Source organism: Coregonus clupeaformis, chromosome 24, assembly GCF_020615455.1.
Source record: "Coregonus clupeaformis isolate EN_2021a chromosome 24, ASM2061545v1, whole genome shotgun sequence".
NCBI lineage: Eukaryota > Metazoa > Chordata > Actinopteri > Salmoniformes > Salmonidae > Coregonus > Coregonus clupeaformis.
Window position 1 is genome coordinate 18,307,593 of NC_059215.1, and position 20,810 is coordinate 18,328,402.

At 45.9% G+C, this 20,810-nt stretch overlaps 1 protein-coding gene across 2 annotated transcripts; it reads left to right on the forward strand.

Moving 5' to 3' along the window:
• The first annotated feature begins 2,280 nt into the window (after positions 1 to 2,280).
• LOC121537931 (LIM domain and actin-binding protein 1) lies at positions 2,281 to 19,068 on the forward strand. 2 transcript variants are annotated; one of them, XM_041845601.2, is made up of 11 exons: positions 2,281 to 2,437; positions 4,373 to 4,526; positions 5,624 to 5,669; positions 7,095 to 7,493; positions 14,219 to 14,279; positions 14,820 to 14,914; positions 15,179 to 15,256; positions 15,347 to 15,398; positions 16,921 to 16,988; positions 17,099 to 17,232; positions 17,441 to 19,068. In XM_041845601.2, the coding sequence occupies exons 2-11, from the start codon at positions 4,405 to 4,407 to the stop codon at positions 18,582 to 18,584; spliced, it is 2,199 nt and encodes a 732-aa protein (XP_041701535.2). In that variant the 5' UTR covers positions 2,281 to 2,437; positions 4,373 to 4,404; the 3' UTR covers positions 18,585 to 19,068. The 2 variants fall into 2 exon arrangements, with proteins under 2 accessions (XP_041701535.2, XP_041701534.2); XM_041845600.2 differs by having other exon boundaries at positions 2,282 to 2,437; positions 16,918 to 16,988.
• Positions 19,069 to 20,810: the final 1,742 nt, after the last annotated feature.

Here is a 20,810-nt window from a genome sequence, read left to right on the forward strand (position 1 = left end):
GTCCTATTTAAAGTAATGTTTTCAGAAAGTTCAGGGAACGTTAAGAAACAACGTTCTTCTGTGGGATTTTCAGTACTTCAGCATAACGTTTCCTCATGGTTCTATTTAAAGTAATGTTCTCAAATTGTTCTGAGAATGTTAAGAAAACGTTCCATGAAAACCACAAAACTTTAGTAACGTTCAGAGAATGTTTTAAGAATGTTATTTAAAAGTACATTCCATTCTCAGCTTCAACAAAAATCTCTCTATCCTCGATCTTGTTAAGTATGTTCAGGTATGTTGGCCGTGATCACTAATTGGCCACACCTGATCTTAATTAGTGCTTTTTTCCTTTGAAATGGGGTCTGTTTGAATAGATTAAAATGAACAGCTTTGTATGAGTTAAAAAAAAACATGGCATGCTAGCTCCATCCTGGTGGCGCAATGGACTAATTCCATGGATAGAAAACAGAAGATCATCGGTTCTAATCTCACTGTGTGACAATTAAAAATAAATGTGTTTGCATGATTAATGCCTAAGCAAATGAATTTCCATGTGCTTGGAGTTCAAAACAGTTAAGCTAGTGGTGTCAATGTAAGTCTCATTGAAACATGTTCTCGGTTATTTATTTACCTTCAAATAATCTATAATTTCCTTTCTCAGAACATTAATAAAACCTCCCAGGAAAACTTTCAGGGAGCAATAGTAAAACGTTCTCAGAACCTCCCTGCAACCTAAAGATGTACATTCCCAGAACAGGCAAAATGTTCACTTCCGTTCTCAGAACATTTCAAAATTGTTCTGTTTTACCGGTCAAGAAATGAATGACTTTGTTCCCAGAACCAATGGATAAACACAAACTTCCAAGGAACCAAATGTACTAGCTGGGTTGCAACCCCGCTTTCAAGGTCACTGAGCTCTCTTCTTCTAGCCACGGTTGACAAAATACTGGGCAACTGGGCATTTTTATACTTGCTTAATTAACTCAGCAACCACACCTGTGTGGAAGCGCCTGCTTCCAATATACGTTGTATCCCTCATCTAAAATGTTTCCTTTAATTTGGCAGTTACCTGTATGCATACAACTTGTTGTTGAGCGTAGAGACAGCATGAAATACCAGACAGCTTGGCAGACATGGAGTATACTCATTGTAATGTTCGATGTGATAAGTTAGTGAATTAATAATCAGTCATTCTTAGCATGGATGCCATGTAATCAGGATAAGCCAAAAGGTTTCACCCGTGGTTCCTCCAAAGACACACAGACCACCCAAAGTCAAGCCAGAGAGAGTTTTATCCTGATCCACACAGGGTTCTGACTGTTATACAACTTTAAATGAAACCCAGTTTGTATTCTCTGAAATCCTGTCTGCCGTAGACATAGTTATCTGTCAGGTTACATTTAGCTTTAGCGACACAGAGCCTTGCCCTACACACAGTAGAATCATGTGGTTTGGATTAGACTGTAGTGATGTGACACTGATGTAGCCTAGACCCTGGTGCCATGCTATCTGAAGCTTAGCGGTCCTCTTTAACCACATGGTATTAGACGGCAGAACAACAGTGTCTTAAACATCTTAGAGGAACAACAAGGTACAGAGGATTTGTTTTGGTATTGGTTTATTGACAGACAGACCTTTTGAGTTGAAGAGGGATGAGAACATGGGTTTGATGGCGATAAGACGTCTCAAGTCTTTTGATCACAGACACTCAGTGCCGTTTGTCTGGATTGTGAATGACTCACATCCCCTCAGCCTTTGACCTCATGAGAAGGTGGGCGGAGTCTGTGCCACTTCCAGGAATTGAGTGGGATTCTTCCTTTGATGTCATACTGTGTAAGGAGGTGTAGGCTACACTGTATGTATTCACCTTGTTTGCTTTTAGATTCACCCTCAGGAACACAGGGTCGTCACTAGTTAACACAGCCACAATGTCATAATTATGTCTAAACCACGTCCATTTCTACAATTTCTCTTCTTAAAATGTGATTTTAAACATAACTCTAACCTTAACCTTAACCACACTGCTAACCTTATGCCTAACCCTAACCTTAAATTAAGACCAAAAAGCTAATTCTTTGGTGTGCCAATTTTGACTTTGTGGCTGTGGAATCTGACTTTGTGGATGTGATATCTAGTGTAAACCGGAACACAGTGGTTTAGATGGGAGGGACTCTGACTGTACCTGCCAGGTGGAAGTAAATGCTGCATCGTTATTGGTTGGAGTCTCATGGTCTTAATTTGCTCCCTCCCATTTCTCCAAGCATATTACAGACTTCTATGAGCACACAGCAGTGCAAGACAGCAAACTGTTACTGAGGCACTGAGGAGAAGGAGACTTGAAGAGCAAGAGAGAAGGCAAAGAGAAGGCAGAGAGAGCTCTACACTTGAGACTGAGTGAAGTTGAAACAAGCATCAAGTAATAAGAGAGGAGTGATAAGATAAGATAAACACAAAGGTATGTAATGTGCCTGAGCTCGTTTAGAATTTTTTTATGGGGGGAGAGATTATTATTTGTTTGTTTTCATGAGATGTGATGCAAAACAGCTTGTTTGTATCTCATGAATGAGAAAAGAAACAAAGTATTTTTTATAAAGCTGATCTTAAAAAATATAAAGGCTTATCATGGTATTTAGACATCAGTCTGGAAATACTGCTTTGAAAGTCAGGAGTTAAGTTGGGTGCCTAAGTTGGGTCTATTCATTTTAGTTGTTTGCTCTCTGTGCTCAAGTAATTTCCTATATTTTTAATGTGTAGTCAATCATACGCTGTTGGCAATTTCCAAAATGTGTTGTCTGAGGTGATATTTTGATTTGATCTGTGTGTAGTGTTCAGTGGATAAAGAGGAGGTGTTAAAGCTAGCCTATATTCCAGTGCAGCAGATTTGGATAAATGCCAACCTGCTAAAATGGGGACTTTTTTTGCTGACCTAAATATTATTCATAATAACGGTGAGATCATCACCATGGTTTGTGCTGGATGTGTGGAAGGAAGGTGTCTCATATTTCTTCTTATAAAGGAATATATAGCCTAGGTCTACCTGTCTCGCCATACCTCTGTTCAAAAAGGACATTTTAAACCAATAGTTTCAGACAGTACTATGTTAGCTTATTAAACTGTACAGAACCCAAGAGGCTTTCCCCTAACTGGAATCCTCATCATCCAGATAGGCTAATTGTTTTTGTCTGGTGGACCATGTGTAATCCTAAAATGACAGTTGAAATGAGAGTGCATGCATGACAGTTAGGCTGAGAGTGAGTGCATGTCATGACAGTTAGGCTGAGAGTGAGTGCATGTAATGACAGTTAGGCTGTGAGTGAGTGCATGCATGACAGTTAGGCTGAGAGTGAGTGCATGCATGACAGTTAGGCTGAGAGTGAGTGCATGTCATGACAGTTAGGCTGAGAGTGAGTGCATGTCATGACAGTTAGGCTGAGAGTGAGTACATGTCATGACAGTTAGGCTGTGAGTGAGTGCATGTCATGACAGTTAGGCTGTGAGTGCATGTCATGACAGTTAGGCTGTGAGTGAGTGCATGTCATGACAGTTAGGCTGAGAGTGAGGTCATGACAGTTAGGCTGTGAGTGAGTGCATGTCATGACAGTTAGGCTGAGAGTGAGGTCATGACAGTTAGGCTGTGAGTGAGTGCATGTCATGACAGTTAGGCTGAGAGTGAGTGCATGTCATGACAGTTAGGCTGAGAGTGAGTGCATGTCATGACAGTTAGGCTGAGAGTGAGTGCATGTCATGACAGTTAGGCTGTGAGTGAGTGCATGTCATGACAGTTAGGCTGTGAGTGAGTGCATGTCATGACAGTTAGGCTGAGAGTGAGTGCATGTCATGACCGTTAGGCTGAGAGTGAGTGCATGCATGACAGTTAGGCTGCGAGTGAGTGCATGTCATGACAGTTAGGCTGCGAGTGAATGCATGTATCTGCTTGCCCTGGCTTCCAGTCAGTCTGTGTGACGTCCCAGGAAACAGGTGGGTACTTCACGGAACTGTATGACACAGAGATGACTGGGCAAGGCCTGCGCCTGCTGATAGTAGCTTGGGGACTTCAACTTCATGATGAGTTCAGTGTCTCGATGAGAGTTGGATGAGTAGCTGCTGTGTGCTGGCTACTGCCTTACGCACTGCTGATTCATTCATCCATAGGAACCACGAGTCATTCTGTAGCCTACTGTCATTCACTGCAGCCTGCTCATACCATAGACACATGGCTCATACACAGTCTTCTCCCACATGCTGAGATTCTGCTGCCATGAAGCAAACACATCTGAGTTTTTTTATTTAGCAGGATTTCTAATTCCAGAAGAGTATACGAGCAGTATGATTGTCTAGGGTAGAATTGTGAGGTTAATTTGACCTCATTTTTTTCTCCCTCTCCATCCAGCTAGAGCAGTTTTCCCCCTGAGAACAACAGAGATGGCCGTCACTCCATTCAGTCGCAGACAGTGGGCCTCCCAGTCCCTCAGAGTCACAGCTAAGGAGTTGACCATAGTCGGCACCAGAGGCAAGAACAATGCCATCGCTGAGCGCTTCTCCAAGTAAGTTTCTCTCACTCTCTCCCATTTACCCTTACTGTGACTGTTATCTTCCTATTATCTTCTCTTCTCATACAAGGACTCTTCACATTTAAACTCACCCAGATGTATCTATTCTCTCTCTATTGTACATACCCTTGTACCAAGGTAGAAACACACATACTCACTCCAGTATTGCTATTCTCTCTCTCTCCTCCTGACCACTGATGGCTTTTTCCACCCCAGTCTGCCCTGCTGCCTGAAACCATAATCATAGATCACCACTCACTCCCACTCTTTGTCCTCTCCTGTCCTGTCCTCATTTGTCCTTTCCAGTCCACTCCTGTCTTGTCCTGTCCTGTCCATGTGTTTGCTGGATCAGTACAAGATAAGAACTTTAAATGGCTTGAAACTGTATTTGATAACATTGCTGATTTGTACTAGCCCGAGTGCCAGCCTGCTTGTGCTATCATGCCAACTCATTGTCTCTCAGGCAAGAGGACAAACAGATCAAGGACCAGGCTGGATTTTTACCAGTTTGTCTAGCCAATTATAGAAACAGCACCGGCTATGACATGTCTGAGATTGGATTAGTCCCCCTTCATACCTCTCTACTTTCAACAGTTTGACATTTTGTTTTTCCTTCTCACCTGTGTTCCCTTCCAGCCGTTGCTATTCTGTGTAGAATGATGTTTATCCATATCCCCACAAACCTGTTATTCCAGTTTCACTGATGTCGACAGTTCTTAAATAGTCAAGATAGGTCAACTGAGATGAACTTCCTGTGAAATGTCTCCTTTATTCTCCCAGATCACCATCCAGCGTATTAGTAGGCCACTTTAGTGAAGGAAACGTCCCTTTTGTTATTTTATGATTGATACATGGTCAGGGTCATTGACATACGTAGTTCCATATTTTTGATATTCTGAGAAGGTTTCAGTATCTGACCACTAGGAGACAGCGTTGATCCATGTTTATGTGTATTGTTGGAATTAGAAGGGCTCCTTACAAACGTTTTAGCTATAGAGAGGCTAAGACGGGGCTGTAAACGGCAATACCTATAAACTGCTCTACCTCATTACATAGGCCTATGCTCACAACCCCATCTATCCTCTTCCTAGATACCAACTGGCTGCAGAGGAGGGCAACTCCGAGAGGAAGAAAGCAGTAAGTACCCAGTCAGGGTTGGAAAGTGCAAATATCTAATAAAGCTATAGAACCAATTTCTCTCTCTCACACACACATACTTACTCATCCTCACTCGCTCTCTCTCACACTCTCTCTCTCAGACACACACACACAAATACACACACTCACACCGCAGGTGGGCCTATAAACACACACACACACGGATGTCCACATGCTGCACTTGGAGGCTAGACTTGTAAAGCCTTAATCCTTATTTTGAGACTTTAATCTTAAGGTAGATAATACCTCCACTGTCGTTTCACATCGCTGCTCCTGTTCCTGGGTGGCATGAAGGACTACAATGTAATGCCTGATCCCACCTAGCCGAAACATCCACCCTTCCCAGTGGTCAGTTGGCTCGGCCTGGGAATGGGGATATAAACAGACTGCAGGGATGTAATTTTTTTCTTCATTAAGCTACTTTTTAAATTCCAGGTAGGTGTCTGGAATAAGTAGATCATCAGCTGTTGTACTGTATTGAAAGCAGTGCTTGAAGTGGATTGAAATAGGCGCCGGCACTCATTTTGGGTGACAGTTCTGTTTACATGTATATTTAGGTGCGGGAGTGCTGCAATAATTTGAAGCCTATATTCTATAGGAGGTGCGGGGACTCGAGCAGTAGAACATTTGAAGTGCCGGGGGGGTCTTCAGTTTGGGGAGGAGGCATGCCACTGGTTCATAATGTTTGGTGTATACATATAGTAATTTTTATGATATGTTATGAATTCCAATTCATACAATAAGTATGAATTTGTAAGTGCTTAAGATTCCGGACTGCATCTTTAAATGGCTGTAAATCTTTATTTCAGCTTCACTTATCTTACTTTCATGGTTGTTATGTCAACACAGGACAACGCTTCAGTTGTTTACTTGAAAGAAAGCATTGAGATCTTTTTCATGGGTAGGCCTATCTTGTGTTAAACATCCCTCAAAGTGTTCTAGTCATATGATCCTAGTCATTTGATGAGCATGAGAAACTGTGGTCAGCTGGTTGGGTTAGCCAGGGAGAAGTCTTGTTGGTAGAAAGATGCTACTCCGGTTGAATGCTAACTTTAGCTTTATTAGAATGAGGTTGGAGACTCTTACTCTTGTATCCTGAAACTATTGATGTGACTGGTATCTGTTCTGTCCTATTACCCATTGGTCTCTATATCTTATCTCCTTCACATGCTGCTAATAGTATTACCCCATTGCCCTTCTGGGTTGAATTCCACAGTGTTTCTGTACTAGGATTCTATTCTTGGATTCTATTTAGGCACACACTGTACAAACTGTACAACCCTTTTGATTTATGCCATTGCTATGTTTCTGCTAGTCAGACTGTATGAACAAGTTGAGGAGTAGCCCTGGTGGATATAATGGGTATCTTAATAAAGTAAACTTTCTCTTTACGTCCTCCTCCAGGCTGCAGAGCTGTTGCCCCCAACTCTCCGCAGTGGCAACCTGAGTGTGTTGAAGAAGCGCTGGGAGCAGCCTGTCCAGTCCTCAGCCACGTCCTGCGCCCCACTACCCCACACCACCCACACTCGCTGCTTACTCCCCTCAGACCCTAAAGCCAAGCATCAGACCCAGCCCCAGCGCCAGGCCACTGAGGACCAGCCACCTCTTTCACCAGACCCCAACACCAGCCCCACAGCTGCAGAGGACCAGGCAGGACCAAGCATGGAGAGAAGACTGCAGCAGAGAGACCCAGAGAGGCAGGAGGCAGCAGCAGTAGTACCTTGTGTCCCCAGTGAGAAGCCCAACATCCCCATCAACAACCTCAAGACGATGTTCGAGAAAGGAGAGAACCATCAGAACGAAGCAAGTCCAAATTCACTGATTACAAGCTAGCGTGTATTTTAATAGGATATATTCTTTCATGTCACATTTTCAGAGACACCTTTTTTACTCTTTACCTTACATTTAATTATTTTTAGTCACATAAATAGTGAGAATGGCTATTGGCAGAATGGAAACACTTTTATATTGTTTAGGTATTAGGAGAGTGTTGTTGTGTGGATCAGGTGGTGTGATTACACATGCTGCTCTGTGACAGTGACTTAGTCGAAGGGTTTGCTAAAGATAAGCCCCATGTGTTTTAATCCGAGGTCAGAGGACTCCCTGAAGCTGAAGTATCATAGTTCATAAGACAACTAGTCTGTGTGTCATCATTGTTCCTGTTCTAGAAGTGGTGTCGTGTTCTCCAGGCGTCAGAGCCCTCCTGGTATTAGTCCTGCTGCAAGTCACATGCACCGCTATGAGTGTTCTCATCTCACTACAGAACACTCCTGGAGATGGGCTAGATGTCAACATGTCCTCAGGCAGATAGGAGGGGTGCTTCAAAACAACCACTGTCCTATCCTCCTCATGCTCCCTGTGGGGTTAACAGCCATGTTGATAGAAACGCAACATGGAACAATTTCAAAGATTTTACTGAGTTACAGTTCATATAAGGAAATCAGTCAATTGAAATAAATTCATTAGGCCCTAATCTATGGATTTCACATGACTGGAAATACAGATATGCATCTGTTGGTCACAGATACCTTAAAAAAAGGTAGGGGCATGGATCAGTATCTGGGACAAACCAGTCAGTGTCTGGTGTGACCACCATTTGCTTCATGCAGCATGACACATCTCCTTCGCATAGAGTTCATCAGGCTGTTGATTGTGGAATGTTGTCCCACTCCTCTTCAGAGGCTGTGCGAAGTTGCTGGATATTGGCGGGAACTGGAACACACTGTCATACACATTGATCCAGAGCTTCCCAAATATTCTCAAAGAGTGACATGTCTGACTATTCAGGCCATGGAAGAACTGGGACATTTTCAGGTTCCAGGAATTGTGTACAGATCCTTGTGACATGGGGGCGTGCATTATCATGCTGAAATATGAGGTGATGGCAACGGATGAATGGCACGACAATGGGCCTCAGGATCTCATCACGGTATCTTTGTGCATTCAAACTGCCATGGATTAAAATGCAATTGTGTTCGTTGTCCGTAGCTTATGCCTGCCCATACCATAACCCCACCGCCACTATGGGGCACTCTGTTCACAACGTTGACATCAGCAAACTGCTCGCCCACACGACACCATACACGTGGGTCTGCGGTTGGACATACTGCCAAATTCTCTAAAACAATGTTGGAGGTGGCTTATGGTAGAGAAATGAACATTCAATTCTCTGGCAAAAGTTCTGGTGGACATTCATGCAGTCAGCATGCTAATTGCATGCTCCCTCAACTTGAGACATCTGTGGCATTGTGTTGTGGGACAAAACTGCACATTTTTGTGGCCTTTTATTGTCCCCAGCACAAGGTGCACCTGTGTAATGATCATGCTGTTTAATCAGCTTATTGATATGCCACACCTGTCAGGTGGATGGATTATCTTGGCAAAGGAGAAATGCTCACTAACAGGGATGTGTACACATTTGAGAGAAATAAGCTTTTTGGGCATATGGAACATTTCTGGGATCTTTTTATTTCAGCTCATGAAACATGGGACCAACACTTTACATGTTGCATTTTATTTTTGTTCAATGTAGATGAGCTCATTTAAAAGCAAAGGATCATTTTAACCCTTTTTTACTCGAGTCTAGACTTAAAGTCCATTTTGTTTGTTTTCCTGGCTTGTACAGTTAGTTATTGAATGTGAAAGGCCAGACTTTCAATGTAACTTTCCTATGAGGTAGGGTTTTAGTTGACCTTTGATCAAGATTCAGACCTTTTTTTAATCAGAGCCAGTGCTGTGGGTTAACTAGCTTACTACTCGGTCTTTGAACATGGACGCCTGCCTGGACACCAGATCAGAGGAGTGTTTTGTTGCGGCTTAACAAGTTGCCTCACCTGCCACACCCCAGCTGGCTGAACCTTCCTTAACACGTTGCCTCACCTGCCACACCCCAGCTGGCTGAACCTTCCTTAACACGTTGCCTCACCTGCCACACCCCAGCTGGCTGAACCTTCCTTAACACGTTGCCTCACCTGCCACACCCCAGCTGGCTGAACCTTCCTTAACACGTTGCTTCACCTGCCACACCCCAGCTGGCTGAACCTTCCTTAACATGTTGCCTCACCTGCCACACCCCAGCTGGCTGAACCTTCCTTAACACGTTACCTCACCTGCTACACCCCAGCTGGCTGAACCTTCCTTAACACGTTGCTTCACCTGCCACACCCCAGCTGGCTGAACCTTCCTTAACATGTTGCCTCACCTGCCACACCCCAGCTGGCTGAACCTTCCTTAACACGTTGCTTCACCTGCTACACCCCAGCTGGCTGAACCTTCCTTAACACGTTGCCTCACCTGCTACACCCCAGCTGGCTGAACCTTCCTTAACATGTTGCTTCACCTGCCACACCCCAGCTGGCTGAACCTTCCTTAACACGTTGCTTCACCTGCCACACCCCAGCTGGCTGAACCTTCCTTAACACGTTGCCTCACCTGCCACACCCCAGCTGGCTGAACCTTCCTTAACACGTTGCCTCACCTGCCACACCCCAGCTGGCTGAACCTTCCTTAACACGTTGCTTCACCTGCCACACCCCAGCTGGCTGAACCTTCCTTAACACGTTGCCTCACCTGCCACACCCCAGCTGGCTGAACCTTCCTTAACACGTTGCCTCACCTGCCACACCCCCAGCTGGCTGAACCTTCCCTTAACATGTTGCTTCACCTGCCACACCCCAGCTGGCTGAACCTTCCCTTAACACGTTGCTTCACCTGCCACACCCCAGCTGGCTGAACCTTCCTTAACACGTTACCTCACCTGCTACACCCCAGCTGGCTGAACCTTCCTTAACACGTTGCTTCACCTGCCACACCCCAGCTGGCTGAACCTTCCTTAACATGTTGCCTCACCTGCCACACCCCAGCTGGCTGAACCTTCCTTAACACGTTGCTTCACCTGCCACACCCCAGCTGGCTGAACCTTCCTTAACACGTTGCTTCACCTGCCACACCCCAGCTGGCTGAACCTTCCTTAACATGTTGCTTCACCTGCTACACCCCAGCTGGCTGAACCTTCCTTAACACGTTGCTTCACCTGCCACACCCCAGCTGGCTGAACCTTCCTTAACACGTTGCCTCACCTGCCACACCCCAGCTGGCTGAACCTTCCTTAACACGTTACCTCACCTGCTACACCCCAGCTGGCTGAACCTTCCTTAACACGTTGCCTCACCTGCCACACCCCAGCTGGCTGAACCTTCCTTAACACGTTGCTTTACCTGCCACACCCCAGCTGGCTGAACCTTCCTTCCTTACTGAAGAACATGCGCAGCTCTTTCTCATTCTCTCAGCTAACAGCCAGGAAGTGACCTGGGCTACCCCTTCCCTCGACCTACACCCCCACCCCTAGCCCTGCCCCTTCCCTCGAACTACGCCCCTTCCCTCGACCCCCACACCCAGCCCTGTGCCTGGCCTGCTCCCTGACCTGTAGCTGAGCCCTAGCCCCTCTCCTCAAGAAGTGGTGATGTCATGGGGCAGGCATGCACATTACTGCAGTAGAGAAGAAACTGAGCCTCCTCTGATAACACTCCCTCCCCTGGTCCTCCCTGGTTTATCAAAGCAAGGCCTTCTCTCTTCTGCCCCTCCTCCTTCTCTCTTCTGCCCCTCCTCCTTCTCTCTTTTCCTGCTCCTCTCTTCTCCCCCTCCTGCTCCTCTCGCTGGAGGAGCCGGCCATGAGGGAGAGGCACTGTGAAATTAATTGACCCAACTTCATCTTCTCCCTCCCTCCTTTCCAGCCCCACTCCCCTCCCCTCCATATGCCCCCCTGAAGGCTTCCCCTCCTCTCTGCTTCTCTCTCTCTGTGTGACTGTGATGAGGCAGAAAGGAAGAACGAAGGAGAGGCACCAGTCCAGTGGAGCCACAGTGTAATGAACAGAATCGAGTTAGCTGCTGTTGATGTTCAAAACTCCTCCAGGACAGGCATGAGCGCTCCAGCTTAACTTTTCTCCTCTCCTCTCCTCTTCATTGTGTTCCACTCTGCTTCTCCCTGTTGCTCCTAGCATTGCTTTGCGAGAGGTAAATATGTTTTTTGTTCTTTGTTTGGTCTCAACCCTCGATCTCGGACCTCCTTAAGTTCACTTTTAGTACTGTGGCTCTGAAACAGTCGAGGGCTTATATTTGTAGTTTGCTTTCTTTGCTAGTTTAGTGTGTTTTTATTAGGTTACAGTACATTACGCTGTGAATTGAGTCCTTTGATGGGAGGGCTAGCCTATACACTGACTGCACTATGGTTGGTGAATTATGGTTACTGTCAGTGAATGGGCTTTTCAAGGATTTTTTCATATGCTTTTGTCAATGGTGGTTTTGGGCTATATGTAGCCTACAACTCACTGATTTTGAATTGACCTTTTTTGTTGTTAATGCTCTGATGCCCAGGCAGCCAGCCAGCCGGCGGTAGGCTTCAGGGAGGAGCCTCTGTCTGTATCATCTGTCTCTGGGGGTTTTAATTGTCAGTGGGATTAGTGTCAGCTCTTTGTCTGGCCTGCTGATCAGTTCCTCCCTCTCTGAGCTCAGCTGCCTCCTGGCCTTTTGTTTGTTTACAGCCTCCACCATATTGTTGAGGCACCACCCGTGACCATAGTCTGGAGAGGAGAGGAGTCCGGCTGAATCTTGGTCTGGCTTGGGAGGGGACCTCCAGCTGGATTAGAGTGGGGTCTCTCCACCTGGGGTCCGTCTGGGCCAGCTGGGGTCTGGCTCCCTCTAGAGCCTAGATTAATCCACTCTGGAGGATGGAACAGCACGTGTCACCCCCTTCTGCGAATGCAGATCTAAAATCCAGACTGCCACAAACGCACAACGCTATAAAGACTTTTCTTCCAGAACAGCACTGCTCTGTCTCCTCTTTGTATTTCAGGGTTTTATCCACCCGTTGACCCCTCCTCTCATCCCCCACTCCGTCTGTGTATTATTAAGGCTGTTCCCGGTGCAGTCCCAGCCTCCAGGGCTCTGTGACACCCTGCTGCTCTAATCTCTGATACTGATCACACTCTGGCTAAAAGGCTCTGCATGGTCAATCCGACATTTACGCTGGCCGTATAGCATTTACTGCGATGCCGCCTCCGCAGAAGTCAGAGCATTCATACTTTTTGTGCTTCATGGAGCAGAGCTGTCGTGAAGGAAGTTGTCAAGGATGTGAATTTGCTTATACAGGACCTCCCGCTCCCACCTACCGTCAACCAATCATGTCAATGCGGCACTATAAGGAGCTATACGGAGCCCTCCGCATTGTAACAAAATTTGGGAGGTGTACGGCGATGCGGTACAGAGCTCGATTTGGCCTCCGCAAGCCTGGATCGCATTTCCGGAGCAAGCATAAATTGGCCTTTTACAGACACAAGCGGTACAGACGGACAGGAGGCAGGAGACAGAGTGCGTCCCAAATGGCACCCTATGGGCCTTGGTCAAAAGTAGTGCCCTATATATGCCATTTGGGCCGCACCAAGAGGCTGTTCTCACATTGAGTGTGTGGAGGCCAGGTGAAGCCAGTCTTGACTTGAGTCTCTGCTACTACAGGTGTGTGCCAAGAACAGTGTGTTCTCCTCTTGGCTGTTACCTCTAACCTCTGCTCTATGAAATCCCTCTCTCACTCCTGACTGCTGAAATGAGGGTTGAAAAGTTGGTTGAAATGCAGGCAGCCACTCTGTCCCCATGTCTTTAGGTCTGAAAGCGTCACCGAGCAAAGTCAGTTTGATCAATGCAGTCCAGTTGGTTATGTAGCCCTATTTGGTTAAAGTCTTAGGGTCATATGATGGAAGATTCCGAAGTGTCCTAATCAACAACTAATCAGACGGAACACAACATCTATGCATAGTCACTTTACCTCTACCTACATGTACATATTACCTCGACTAACCGGTACCCCTGCACATCGACTAGGTACCGCTTGTATATAGCCTTGTTATTGTTATTTTGTGTTACCTTTTTTGGGGCTGTGTGTATAGGCTCCTGTAGCTGTGTTCAGTGTTCAGCTCTGCTCTGCCCAGTGCTTTGTTCTGTTCTGTGTGTGTCAGGGAGGCAGGTGAGCCTCCTGACTGGAGTGTGACTGTGGACAGGAGGACCGACAGGGGTGTCTGCCTTGCCTTGCCTCCCTCAGGCTCTATCTGCCCCAGGCTCTATCTCACTGAGCTCATAAGGGGATTAGAGTAGAGAGGGCTGGGAGAGGCTGGGCAGGAGAGGCATACAGCCAGGACGGGAGCTGGACAACAAGCCAGGCTGCTACTGGAACTGACTGACTCACTGACAGGCTGCCATACTTCTTCTCTCCCCCCTCTTCTCCACCCCTCTTTTCCTCTCCTTTTCTGTCAGAGCACATGGCTCAGAACTGTCTGATGGATGGCCCTGGTTCTCCCCCACTGTTTGTTTATGCTAGCCTAGAGCTAAATATGTGAGCATCATATGGTTCTGTATGCAAACCACGATGCAGGAGCTGCTGGCATTAGTTAGAATGTTCAGAGCCTGCTGAGTCTACAATGTAAAGGCTACCATAATGGAATGTGCTGTCCTGATAGCATGACTTGGTTCTGTGTTTCCAGGTGTCCAGAGAGCCTGTGAGGATCGGAGGCATCACTGATAACATGGACCAGCTACTTGGCGGTACTATTACACTGAGGGGAAACACACACACACACACACATACACACGAAATGGGACAACAGAGTTAAAAGCAGATGCATTGTTCTCCATGAGTATATTGTTTCACTAGGCTACACAGAAGTACAGAGAGACTAAAACATATGTAAGTTTTTCCTTCCTGTAGCTGTTTCAGTGGTGTAGACTGACTGGAGAGGGCTGGGGCTCACTTGTGCTATGATCAGCAGAATGCCTCAGTGATTACAGGAAGAATGATAGTTACAGGAAGAGGGCTTTTTCTTTCTATTCCCCCAGTGAACCTGTTCCGATCACAGCCTGACAAACACCATGGTTATGTCCCAAATGTCCTATTCCTTAATAGCGCACTACTTTTGAACAAAGCCTATGGGGCTCTGGTCAAAAGTAGTGCACTATATAGGGTGGCATTTGGGACATACCCCGTGACCCACAGTCTGCATTGTGCTGAATCTATAGCCTGTACTTTCATTTACATAGCTTATGAGAGGTGTGTTTAACCTGTGCTTCTCTCGGTCTGTCTCCTAGATGCAGGGAGCGTAGAGTCCGTGCCACTGCGGGACAGGATGGCCATGTACCAGGCTGCTGTGTCTAAAACGGAGGTGTTATCCTCCTCAGTCAGCGTGAGTACCTGTCCTGTCCTTTACTCTCGGACTGCCATGGAAGACTAACTTCATTGTCTATGGTTGCAGTTCTCAAATCTGACTGAACTTGAGCTCAAAGTAATAACTTTTGGACCACAGGAAGAATAGCTGCTGCTTCGGCAAAAGCTAATGGGGATCCGAATAAACCACACCAAACTTCAGGCCCATCCCGGCCAGAACCTGTCATGTGCAGGTTACTTATCCCAACTGTAAAACAGGTCTCTGTCTTTCTCTCTCTAACAGAGTGATCAGCTGGACTCAGACCTCCTCCTCTGCAGCAGCAAACAGAAGGAGAATGTACCCCCAGGCAGTGGGGACATGGTGAGGAACTGTGCTCTTTGTGTCTGTGTGTGTGTCTATGTCTGAAACATCCCTAAATCATCATCCCCTCTCCTCTCCCTCTCCTCTCAGGGTTCGGACTCTGAGCCCAACAGTAGGAAAGCCTCTTCCACAGAGAGCAATGGTAACTCTTTTGGTCCTCCACTACATTTCACCAAATCTATATTCTTGTCTGTCATTATTTGTCTCCTCAACTGAGTGTACAAAACATTAAGGACACTTGCTCTTTCCATTACAGACTGACTAGGTGAATCCATGTGAAAGCTTTGATCGCTTTTTGATGTCACTTGTTAAATCCACTTCAATCAGTATCGTGGTCTCCAACAGGTTAATCGGAGCTACCAGTAGCTAGCAGACCACTTATGAGTAGCTCGCCAAACAATTCTGAAAGTATGTGCAATTTTCACCTGTTCCACCGCAAACTGTCCTAAATCTCAAGTATCAGACACCGCAAGCTCCCAGCTACTATCCAACCAACGCAACTTTGACATTATACCACCCCTGGTTAGCCACTATTGGCTTAAAAAGGCAAACCTAACACAATATCTGCCAATTAAGTTTCAGCAATAATGCCCCTTTCTGTCTGTGTGGTGCTGGCGTTTGTCTATCACTCCGTGTGTAGCCAGTAGTGATGGGTTGTTCGCAAACGAACGGCTCTTTTTGGTAATCGTCGGGAAGCGAATCGCATATGTGAAAGAGCCGTTCATTTGGCTCCCTGATTTGCATCACTTTTACTATAGCTTTTTGAGCTCCAGACATCGATTATCTGCAGATTTAATTATAAAAACATTATCTGAAGATGGTCATTCGCAGTGCATGAACAATATAATGAGGAGAGGCTCATTCTGGTCCACGCTAATTTTTTCAGTGCATTACATTTTATCCCCCCAAAAATTTTTCAGGCCATCTAATAATTTGGTCAGGTAAAAATGTATTTGAACTCACATTTCACAATCTGACATAACGGTGGGCAACGTTTTAAGCTTGAAATTAGAGATTGACAATTTTTTAAAATGGTTTTAGGTCAATTTCCAAGCATTACTGAACGAAGAGCCGTTTGGGAACCAAATTAACGGCTCTTTTAGGTGAACAGAGCCAAATGGTCCGGCTCACAGAAAAGACTCGGAATGCCCATCACTAGTAGCCATTTGATGTGATAACCGTCTTGTGGGCTGACAGAAATACTTTCTCCTAAACCTTCTCAATTAAATGTTAATTGCACAGTAGGCTTACCTGGCAGAAGTATATCATGAGTAAGTACATCATTAGTATATTTTATTTGATATTTGCTAACTTTGCCATGAAATGAGCAACAGCAGTACAGAACCGTCGCTAAACCTGCACATTAGATGCCAATTAAAGGGCCAGATGCGCAATTAAGCGTAGATGAAGGGGCGGAGACAGGTTAAAGAAGGATGTTTAAGCCTTGAGACAATTGAGCCTTGAGTCCATGCCCGACGAATTAAAGCTGTTCTGAGGGCAGAGGGTGTGCGTGCACGTAAGCAACTCAATATTAGGAAGGTGTTCCTAATGTTTGGTATACTCAGTGTATGAGGTTTCAGTTTGGGCATTAGGTCAGTATATTTACAACAGCTCCCTCTGGTGTCGAGTGAGTCATTACTGATATTAGTCTCATGTCACAGCAGGCTCCAGTACCGGCACCTCCTCTGTATCCTCTACCCAGAAGGACCAAGCTCAGCCCAAGACCTCCAGGGTGAGTTCAACAGTCCCTTTTCTGCATTTGTCTCAGAGCAAACCATTCAAACCATTCACTCTCCTAACTAACCTGCCTTGAATGCCTCTCTTTGTTTTGTGAGTGTGCAGAGCTTCTGCTTGCCTGCACAGGAGAGTTGTGTGTCGTGTCAGAAGACCGTCTACCCTCTGGAGAGACTGGTGGCCAACCAACAGGTCTACCACAACACCTGCTTCAGATGCTCCCACTGCAACACCAAACTCAGGTGAGTGGATTGGACAGAGGCCATGCAGCAAGGAATTGTTTGTTTATTGTTTAAACATCTGTTAACCTCACTGTTAGTGGACTTTATATTGTCGTTAGGTCCACAGTCTTGTTCCTCTTGAGTTTTCAAGGATGAGGGTTTTTGCTGCTTGATTATAAAAATGATTGTTTTTCTCAATGTATGTTCTTTGTCTCCCTCTGCTGGACAGCCTGGGGACCTACGCCTCTCTGCACGGCCACGTCTATTGCAAGCCTCACTTCTGTCAGCTGTTCAAGGCCAAGGGCAACTACGACGAGGGCTTCGGCCTGCGCCCTCACAAGGAGCTGTGGGAGACCAAAGGAGAGAGTGGGGCTGGGGAGGAACAGGGGACCGAACAGACCACAGAGGCCACCTCCTTCTCCAAAGACAAGCTGAAGAAGTGCGCCTCTACTGGCACACTGTTGATCAGCCCAGCGGTAGAGGAGTCTCCACTGGCCAAGGTCAACGTGGTGACAGCCTCCCTGGAGACCCGCGCCCAGATCTCAGCAGAGAAGGACAAGCCAGTGGAGACACGTCGGCTGAAGATCTCCTGGCCCCCCCGCACCGAAGGAGATGGAGAGGGGGGTAACATGGGGGCCAGCCCCACCTCAGACGGGAGCTCCGCTGGCAGACCATCCCGTGCCAAGTGGCCCCCAGAGGGTGACTCGGCCTTCCCCGACCAGAGCCCAGAGTCCACCGAATGCTCAACCCTCTGCAGGAGCTCCTCCCTCAAAGAGCGCAGCCAGCCCTTCTCATTGGCTAGCCCCTCCCATGCTCCCGCCCCTGCTGCCAGTCAGACAACCAATTCTGAGCCAGAGCCGCTGGAGAGGAGGAGCTCATTGGAGGACAGGGAGCCTGAGCCGGCCTCCAGTCCTGAGGAACAGAGCATGGAGGTCCAGGAACAACCTGACAGCCTGTCACCTGACTACCACACGCCTTGTGACAACAGCTATGTGGATGTCCACACCAGCTCTGAGGAGGAGGTGACGGAGGGGAGAGTCGCACCTCTAAAAGAGAACCACCACAATTCACTAGAAACAAAACAAGAACAGGGAGTGAAGGAGGACGGGGAGGAGGAAGAAGAACAAGAAGAGGAGAAGATGGAGGGAGAAGAAGATGGAGAAGAGGAGGGGGAAGGGTTACCTTCACAAAACTGCCAGACTGCCTCGTCAGAGATCGTCACGCCCCCCTCTTCTCCAGAGGCGGCGCCTAGGCCCAAGACCAACCACAAGTCTCAGGATGTGGGCTTCTGGGACGGCGAGGAGGCCGTGTCTGTAGAGGAGATGATTAAGAGGAACCGCTACTATGAGGAAGATGAGGACGAAGAGGACTGAAAGAGACTGGTTTATTAAGCCATGAACATTATTAGACATGATTGACTGTAATCCTCCGCCCCTCCATTTTGTTTGAATTGTAGATTTTCTCTCTTCATTTCCCTTTAACCTAAGGAACCATGTCTGTCTGGCTGTGTTTGGTGCGCTGTCAGTTGTGCTCTCTCTCTCTCTCTCTCTCTCTCTCTCTCTCTCTCTCTCTGAAACTACTAATTGTAATAATTTATCTATGTCAATTTGACCTTAGCTCTGTGTTTGTCTGGAAGATGGAACAGTACAAACAACCAAACGAATGCTGATAATATGAACTTTACCCAGTGAATGAGAGACGTATTTGAAAATACAGTAGTTTTATTAATGTTTTTAAGGTGGTTTGTTTTATCAGAACCGCAGGATATCTGTAAGGACTGGATGGGTTTCCACCATATGACTTATTCTGCTGGTTATCATTGTTCAAATATGAATAAATAAATTGTTCTGCACAAAATATTCAGTGACCTCTAGTCTCATTATACACATGTAGATCGAACAATGAAAATGGAAAGCAAATTCTGGAAATTACCACCTTTTGATATGTATTATGTTATTAACATACTGTATATTAGTAAGACCTTAACTACAGAGGTGCTGCTGTGTGGATTAAAACAAGACGTGCAGCCATTTTTATCTGGGTAACAATTAAGTACCTTACTGTGATTTTTTTAAAAATATTAAAATGGTCAAAAATAAAGTTTCTTAGCAAAGAGCAATTTCTCAAGCAAGATTTTTGCTAGGACTGTCTGGGAATGGTCTGAGTGGGGAGGGGAAATGGAAAACTAGCTGTTATTGGCAGAGCGGTTTGGATCTCTCGCTTATTGGTCTATTAACTAATTTACCGCCTGGTGATGGTACCTGGCAGGCCAAAACTCCATCCCACTTAAACAGGCTGACGTTTCAGGGAGTCTTTTGAAACAGCTCTTACACTAAAAGGGCATTATCATAATAATCACAGTTTTATTCCAACCTCAGTGTTGAAATATATATAAAACACAGGAAAATATTTTTTTGGACTGCAGTGGGCCTTTAAAGTCTGGGATTTTGTTAACATCAAGGGAATGAGGCACATCAGGGTGATGTGCTGTGTCCCAAATGGCACCCTATTCCCTTTATAGGGCACTACTTTTCACCTGGGACGATAGTGCTCTGGTCAAAAGTAGCGCACTATATAGGGAATATGGTGCCATTTGGGACGCATTCCGGAACAACATCTTGTACATTGGTAAGTTAAATCATACAAACAGAATGCAATGGGGCTGATTGATCAGAATCCCTGTGCAGCATGATAATGGGAAAAGTAAGACGCAAAAGCTGCCAAACCTCAAGTGAAAAAATGACATCTAGTGCCCTTTCTTTCTCTGTATACATAAAGACAGCTTCCGTCTCAAATGGCACCCTATTCCCTGGTTAATGTACTACTTTTGACCAGCGCCCTAGGGGCCTGTTTTTGGAACCAGATACATTCCTCTCAGGTTGAAATGAACATGATGCTGATCTCTCTGCTAGTTCCATCGTGTACTACAGACAGACACCACCCTAATCAAACATTTCTAAAGTGCTTGTGACAAAAGTATATTGTTGCAGCAGACATTGTCAACATAATGATCATCTCTTGTACAGTTTATCTATTATCCTCAACTAAAATATGGAAATCTGCTTTGATTGCAATTAAAATGTGTTCATGACAAATCAATCTGAACATGATATAAGACAAAAAGTAACTACTTGTAACCAACAAAGTGCATTGGATGTTTAACTAAACCCTCACCACCCATCTCCCTATTATAAAAAGCCAATAGTCTCTTTCCCACGTGACCAGCTCATGTCTTCAATTATAGAATTCCATGTAGAGAAATCTAGGAAAATACTTAGGAGATTCTGAATCTATACAGTCAGAAATGTAGGATACTTTACAGTACACAATTTATACATACAGTATGTATACACTGAGTGTACAAAACATTAGGAACTCCTTCCTAATATTGAGTTGCACCCCCCTTTGCCCTCAGAACAGCCTCAATTCATCGGGGCATGGACTCTACAAGGTGTCGAAAGTGTTCCACAGGGATGCTGGCCCATGTTAACTCCAATGCTTCCCACAATTGTGTCAAGTTGGCTGGATGTCCTTTGGGCGGTGGACCATTCTTGACAACACGGGAAACTGTTGAGCGTGAGAAACCCAGCAGTGTTGCA

Bases quoted from the DNA above. Each gene is read 5' to 3' on its own strand.
- LOC121537931 (XM_041845600.2), top strand. From the start codon at position 4,405: ATGGCCGTCACTCCATTCAGTCGCAGACAGTGGGCCTCCCAGTCCCTC. The intron at 4,527-5,623 runs GTAAGTTTCTCT...TCCTCTTCCTAG, and splicing joins ATCGCTGAGCGCTTCTCCAA to ATACCAACTGGCTGCAGAGG. The intron at 15,399-16,917 runs GTAACTCTTTTG...CTCATGTCACAG, and splicing joins CTCTTCCACAGAGAGCAATG to CAGGCTCCAGTACCGGCACC.